We start from the raw sequence: 7,392 nt of genomic DNA on the forward strand, positions 1-7,392 counted from the left end.
TTTTTTTTTTTTTTTTTTTTTTTTTTTTTTTTTTTTTTAGAAACAGAAACATTCCTTTTTACAGCACAGGCAAGTGGAAGACTCAAACTCATTAATACACATTCTAATTATCTTTGTACTGAAAGCTGAGAGGTTATTAGTCATTCTTGGCTGAGCCACACTCGGCCTACTTGCTCTTCTAAATAAAATCAAACAACAAACACCCTCAGAGTACATTATTAATCAATTAGATATAATTTCTTAGAATGGCTTTCATCATCTCATTTAACTTTGGAGATTGTAGACATTAATTAATCATAAGCTGTCAAAGGCCATCATGGATTTATACGGTACATTACTGCATTGGCCTGGGCCTGGGAGGAAAAGAAAAGTGAACTCTGGGAGAACTATGGTGGAAAACATATCAGTGAATAGAGAAAATAAGGAGGCTTAATGTAATTAGAGGGAGAATTCAGATTCATTTTATTCCAAGGTTTTGTTTCTATTTCTGATGCTCTATGTAGAAAAGGGGTTCTTAGAGTTAGAACACCATTGGGGGTGGTATAATTTCACCTGGCCCTGGGACTTGTAAGGTAAACAATTAAGTTATCGCACAGTTAAAAAGTTTAGATGACACATGGTCTGATTAACGCTAACACACACAGTTTAAGGCTAGCCAACACTGGAAAGCATCATTTCCAAGACAGTTACCAAATATATTAACCGAGTGTCACCTGTGGGAGTTGACAGAAAAGACTTCTCATGTCAAAATGTGTTCATCGGTTGTTTCCACGCTTGCCAGCTCCCTCTCACTTACATGCTGGACAGAGGCACTTTAAGAGCTGTGGGCTTGAGACTTAAGAGCTCGGAAGTACAAGACATGTCGTTCCAGCCACTTTTGGTAAACATGGCAAGAAAGTAATACGAAATCGCATTAAAAAGAAAGTAAACAGACCATTATGCCATAAACTTGTAAAAGTCACTGTTCTCTGATCTGAAAACTTCCATAGAAGAACAGAAATACAAAAGCTACTACTCATTGAGGTTAAGTGGATACTACCCGTTTCCTATGTTAAGGTAGAGTGGTTTTGCTGTTTGGCCTCGTAAAGGTTTAAACTATCGATGAGTTACATATTTTGAGTTATTGTTGGGTAGCATTTCAAAGTACTGAACTTTACGTACAGATCCAAACAGTCCGTGAAACTAACATGTCAAGTAGAACATGTTGGAAGAGTTTAGTAAAGTGTATAAAAACCAAAGACTGAGAACAAAACCGCCTTGTTTAAACTGTGTAAAAATAAATTGCATCCTTTTTTTTTTTCTTTTCAGGTTCTAAGACTTCCTCTCTCTCTCTTTCTCTCTCTCCTCAATCTTAGTTCGTTGGGACGTACTGTACTCGCCACAACACGTTGGACAATAGGTCCTGGTACACACTAAGAAACAGCCAGCCAGGTAAATACATCAACGTGATGAGGCCCATGAAGTTAAGTGGATAGTGAGAATAGTCCCAGGAACAGGCCCCGCACATGCGAAGTCCCAGACCCCAGGAAAACTCCCACGCATAGATGAAGATCACGTAGATGGGGACCCGCTTCCACGTGCCCCAGCCACGGCTGTAGTGCAGGTGGAAGTAGAGTTTCTCCACCACGAAACTACAGCTGCCGTACATGAAGAAAGACCAGAGCGAAGTGTGGCCGCTGCTAGCCCCGTCCCCCTGCCCCAGAACGTTGAAGAAGAAGGTGAAGAAGATCTCATCCAGAAAGCCATGCATTCCGAAGAAAAGGAAGCGGAGGAGGTCGGGCAGCCCCTGGCTCGGGGTTCCCTCTGTGCCCCTTGGGCCACAGGGTCCTCGTCCCTGATCGCCAGCCTCCAAAAGGATCCGGGAGTCCGGGGCTGCGGGTAGCGGGTCCCTGGTGCGCTGCTCGCGCCGCCGCGGGTACCGCAAACGCAGGAAGCGCTTCAGGAACACTTGGCCGTGGTAGAGCGCCAGCACGTACTGCAGCGCCAGGTCGAGCGCCCCCGGCGCCGCCGCGCCCCCCTGCCCGCCGCCCAGGCTCAGCAGCAGCGCCTGGCCGGCCAGGGTCTGCAGCCCCACGTGCGCGGAGGGGTAGAGCAGGAAATTGAAGAGGAAGGCGCTGGGGCAGCGCGGCCGCTGCAGGTAGAGCTGCTCCAGGGCGAAGTGGGTGAGCGAGTGCAGGAGGCAGCGGTAGGGCGAAGAGAAGCCCAGCATCCGCAGATCCAGGCTGCGGGCGAAGCGCCTGGCGGAGGACACCAGCACGTCCAGGGTGATGCCGTGCATCCCGTAGAAGTAGAGGCGCATCCAGGCGGGCAGCGCGCCGCGCTCGGCCGGAGCTTCAGGAGCGGACAGCGGCTCCGGGCAGCGGGCGGCCGCCTGGCCGCGCAGCCCGCCGGGGGGCCCGGGTGTCCGAGTCGCGCCGCCCCTTCGCGTCGGCCCCTCACTCGCCACCTCGCTGCCCGCCATGGGCTCCCCGGGCTCCCGGGGGACCCAGCGAGCGAGCCCCGCGCCGCTTCCCGGCCGCCGGCCACCCTCCCCCCCCCGGGGGGCGCGCACGCAGCTGCCTTCGGATCACGGTCTCCGGGCGCTCCGGAGACGCGCGGGTCGCCCGGGACGCGAGGAGTCCCCGTGCCGTGGCCCTGCCGCGCCCTCCTCTCCGGTGCGGGGCGAGGTGCCGCCCGCGATCACCCTGAGCGGCCTAAGGAGTGGCCCGGCCCGGCGAGGGGAGGCGATGCCCGGGCTGTGGGGAGGAGAGCCGAGGCGGGTGGCGGCCCCATCCCCTCCGCGGCTCAGCCCCGCCGCCTCTGCCGCAGGCTCCCGGAGCGTTGCGCGAGCAGAGACTGCCCTTCCCCCGGCCCTTCCCATACCCCTCTCCGCCCGGCTCGACCTCTCCCGCCTTCCAGGGCCCCCGCCCCGCCCAGCCTCCCGCGTCCGGGCTCACAGGGGTCCGCTCCGAAAGGCCCGGCGCGCCGCCGAGTCCCCTCTGGCCGTCTCCGCAGCCACGGACCAGCGCTGCGGGGGGCTCCCGCTGGGTCGGCGACGGGATTGGAGAACCCCCTAACAGGTGTGAAGGCGAACCGTGGGGCATTCCCGGTACCGTGGAAGCCAGGGCCAGGCCTTGGCTGGCGGAGACAAATGGCTCCGTGCCACTAGCTGGAGGCCGGGCCCGGGACCAAACTATGGTCCTGTATATTTAATGTCCTTATGCAGAGCCAGCTGCGTCCCAGCCACAGAGTGTGAATCTGAGACTCCACGCCTTCCTGCCTCCCTGCCCAGAGCAGTCTGCGTCTGAAGGCTGCCCCCGGCCTGATCCTCTTTTTCGGTCTTTGCCTAGGCTAGTTTACTCTGAGGCCGGTGTGGCTGAGTAGTGAGTGCCCTGGCTACAGTGGGATGGGAGAGTCCCCTCCTGAAGACAGGATGCTTGCTGCTGCTGCTGGCACAGAGCCTTGCAAGGGTTCTTCTTGCCGAACTAGGTCATCTCAGAAATATAGAGTGAAATAGAGCGCCAAGCTTTTTTCTTTTTCTGTCTTTTCTTTTTCTACTACCCCCCCCCCCCGCGCCTTTCTCTTTTCCTTCCTAGTTCCCTTCCCTGTTTTCTCTCCATTTTCTCTCCTCCTCCCTCCTTCCCTCTCTGTCCTTTCTCAGGTAGAGGAGATGGATGGATCTTGGAAATAAGTTATACCATTAACGACCTCCCCACCCACCCATTCAACAATTTTTACTGTATCCGGAGTTCAGCTCTTTCTCAGGTAAAAAGCTATATGGAGATCTCTCTCTTCTGGAGAACACACATTCTCTGTAGATCTTCCATTTCTGATGCAACCCTGTTCCTGTCCTTTCCCCATACTCATTTCACCCATTTCAGCTACTGTCTGTGGCAGTCATGTTGCCTGCGAGTTAGCCGAGAGAGTAAGATGAGATCACACAGTGTTCTAGAGATGTTAATCAGCACCTCTGTGGAGTCAAAGCGAGGTGTTTTCTCCCGGCTTTGCTAGCAACTGGTTTCTCCTGCTGGCTTTGAAGTTGTCACACCAATGACAAGTGTCAGGTAGCAGACTCAAAGCTGCTGTGAGGCAGGCCCCAAAACCCAGACATCCAGAGGAAAAATACAGCGAGATGCTCTCTCAGTGTCTGTCTCTCTGTCTTTATCTGTGTGTGTGTGTGTGTGTGTACAATTTTTTTGAGACAGGGGTTCTCTGTGCATCCCTGGCTGTCCTGGAACTTACTTTGCAGACCAGATTGGCCTCGAACTCACAAAGATACGACTGCCTCTGCCTCCCCAGTACTGGGATTAAATGCCTTTGCCACTGCCACCACCTGGTTTTTGTTTTGGTTTGTTTTTTTTGTTTTTGTTTTAATGTGCATTGACATTCTGTCTGCATGTATGTTACTTTCTCTTTAAAAGATGCACAATGTGGTTGGTATGATAGAAGGCAACCTGCCAGGCTTGATGGTACACACATGTAATTCCAGAACCCAGGGAGCCGAGGGTGTTCACATCAGCTTCCACTATCCAGCAAGAGCCCCTTCCCCTGAAAAGTTAAAACAGAACACAGCAAAGGAAAAACACTGAAGGGATACAAAACAATCTGTTACACTTTTTATAAACATTAGTAATAAATATCGTGATTGGCTAGTAGTCCATGTAAAGATAAAATTGCTTTTGGCTTACTTCGTTTTACCTCCAAACAACTGCACCTTAACTCCAAACCCAGTATTGCTATTCAGCCCGGAGAAAGCTTTACGTCATAAGTATAGTATAAATCCAGCCATTCAGGCATGGTAGGTTAAATTTAGATTGCTTTTAAATAGTAAATTAAACTTCAACGGTATATGTCTTCTGATCTTACTTTTCCCAAGAATGCCAGGGAAACTTGCAGAGTATGTAGGGAAGTCTCTTGTAGTAAGAAACTGAGCTTCTAAGTGTGTGTATATATTTTAGAGACAAGGGTATGACTTTGGCCTTGCAATCCTGAGTCCGCCTCCTGAAAGCTGAGATTATAGTTATGTGCCAGGACTCCTCTCTTTAATATTTTGATTCTATCACATAAAAAATTTCCACTTTTGTATGTGTTCAGTAAAGTACAGCATAATAAGATGCATGTAAACTTGACATGTATATGTGTGTGCACAGTTTATACTAGATTTTTAATGGAAGGTGTATAGTCAAAAGTTGTGAGCCCGCTATTGTCAAGTAGTGTGACTTCTGGAAATCTCATTATTCTGGGCCTCATTCTGAAATTTTTCTGGCTTCCTTAAAGTGATACAGCACACACATAAGTGCAGCTATGATCTCTTTCTCCCCATGTTTCTTTATATTTTCTTTGTGGTCTCCATTATAATACCTTAGAATTCGGGAGAAACTTTACAACAAAACAAAAAAGCCAATAAGTATGAAAAATGGTGCAAAATTAAAAAAAAAAAACTATGTGTACTGATTTCAGTTTTTTTTTTTCTTTCTTTAAATTTAGGATCTTCTCTAAAAAATAAGTTGTGAAGAATTAGCTAAGGGTATTATTCCATTTAAACAGAATATGTGGGGCTGGGCAACTTTTAAAGGAAAGAAGCTTATGTAATTCTCAAGTCTGGAGGTGCAAGAGCCTGGCCGTGGAATTTCCTGGATTCTCTCCGTGCTTCATGGCAGATAGCACCTCAGCGGCGGGTGCTCATAAGAGACAATATGGTGAGATAGGAAGTCCAGAGGGATTGATGGGGATGGATGAGTCAGGCTTTCTTGCAATGATTGCCCTTAAGGAAAACTCGCTGTAGACGAGCAGCACTAGTGGCTCCTGAGGGCCTCCCGACGACCTGTTCAACTTTCAGTTCCCATTTCTCGCCAGTTTCATCACACTCAGGGTAGAGTCCCTAAATGTGAGCCGCTGGCCACCGCAGTACTGAAGTCAACTTCTGCTTCTGCCCTATCTTCTTCTTTTGTTGTAGTCATCTCACAGCTATATTTGCAAAACATTACTCCCTGTTTTAAAACTACAGAATGGATTTAATTATCTGTGATAATTTTATAATTAAAGTTCTCATGTCACTGCCTCCATGAAGATAAAGCCGTGTGTGTGTGTGTGTGTGTGTGTGTGTGTGTGTTGGCCTTTCCTCCTGCCAGAATCCAAAGCTGCCAAAATAAATTTGTAAATCCAACATGTTCATAAGAGACTGTTATAAGTAGAATGCAATAGAAGAATCAGAAAACTAGAATGAAATAGCATCGGCTTGAGATTGCTTGGCTTTAGGAGCAGCTTCTCAAAGAATGCTTCAAGGGGCCCACATCATGGGAAGAAGCCCAGATACTGCCTGGATGGCCAGGAGGAACCAGAGATTGGTTAGGCCAGAGACCTAGAGTACCAGCAAACACAATGGGTCTTAAAAATTAATGAAATGATTCTGAATGGTATTCTGCTTGAATCACAGATCTATGCCTTGTTCAGAGAAGGCTTCCTCATTAGAGAGGCCTCTTCCCAGCAGCAGATGGGAGCAGATGTGGAGACCCACAGCCACACATTCTGTGGAGAGGTCTAAATTGGAGGTCTCCATCGGGTCCCTCCAGCTCATGGAATGTGCAGGAATAGAAGTAGAGTCAGAGGGCATGGGGGACAGCAGGAGAACACTACCCACTGAATCACATGGGCACACATGGGCTCACAGGGGCTAAAGCAACAAGCACAGGGCCTTCATGGGCTTATGCTGTGGCTGTTAGCTTGGCGTTTTTGTGGTACTCCTTCCTGTGGGAGTGGGCATGTCTCTGACTCCGTTGCCTGCTCTTGGGACTCTTGTTCTCCAGTTTGGTTGTCTTGTCCAGCTTTGCTGTGAGGGCTTTTGCCTTGTATTTGGCTTTGTCATGTTTGCTTCTTGTATCTAGGAGACCTGCTCTCTTCTAAAGGGAGACAAAGGAGGAGTGGATCTGGGGGTAGGGTGGATGGGGGAGCTGGAAGGATTGGAGGGAGGGAAAACTGTGGTCAGGATGTATTGTATTAGAGAGGAATCTATTGTCAATCACAATAAAAGAATGCTTCAAGGCATTGCTTTTTGGTAGAAGGTGCTGGCTTTTTTTTTCTTTTTCTTTGACTTCAAGGTTAAGAAAGTATCTGAGCAAACACATCAGCACAGGTCGTCTAATAGTTTATGTGGGGCCAATAGGTTGGGTGGAATTGGCTATAAACTAATTCAAACCCTACTACTTTAGTCAGTGTGACCAGAAAGTGAGTGAGGATGAATGGAAGGCCCAGGTACTTCAGAGGACTGTGATCTTTGGTGACTTGCTACCTAGTGGCTACAGGTTCAAGGCAGTTGTGGCCTTTCAGATCACCACAGGTATGGGTAAGACTTCAGTGTATCCTGGAAGATCCGAAGGAAAGTGCCTGGAAAAGAGAGCTAAAGAAAGTCCAAAG

General features: G+C 49.1%; 2 protein-coding genes across 2 annotated transcripts; one reads left to right on the top strand and one right to left on the bottom strand.

Moving 5' to 3' along the window:
* Positions 1 to 35: 35 nt before the first annotated feature.
* Positions 36 to 2,461, bottom strand: Tmem229a (transmembrane protein 229A). Its single transcript, XM_055608185.1, has one exon. The coding sequence runs from the start codon at positions 2,459 to 2,461 to the stop codon at positions 1,352 to 1,354; it is 1,110 nt and encodes a 369-aa protein (XP_055464160.1). The 3' UTR covers positions 36 to 1,351.
* On the top strand, positions 2,460 to 3,589 carry LOC129677520 (serine/arginine repetitive matrix protein 1-like). Its single transcript, XM_055608145.1, has 2 exons — positions 2,460 to 3,059; positions 3,576 to 3,589. Exon 1 carries the CDS (start codon positions 2,460 to 2,462, stop codon positions 3,054 to 3,056), a length of 597 nt encoding a protein of 198 aa, XP_055464120.1. The 3' UTR covers positions 3,057 to 3,059; positions 3,576 to 3,589.
* Positions 3,590 to 7,392: the final 3,803 nt, after the last annotated feature.

This window comes from Psammomys obesus, unplaced genomic scaffold (assembly GCF_907164565.1).
Source record: "Psammomys obesus unplaced genomic scaffold, mPsaObe1.curated_primary_1811, whole genome shotgun sequence".
Taxonomy (NCBI): Eukaryota; Metazoa; Chordata; class Mammalia; order Rodentia; family Muridae; genus Psammomys; species Psammomys obesus.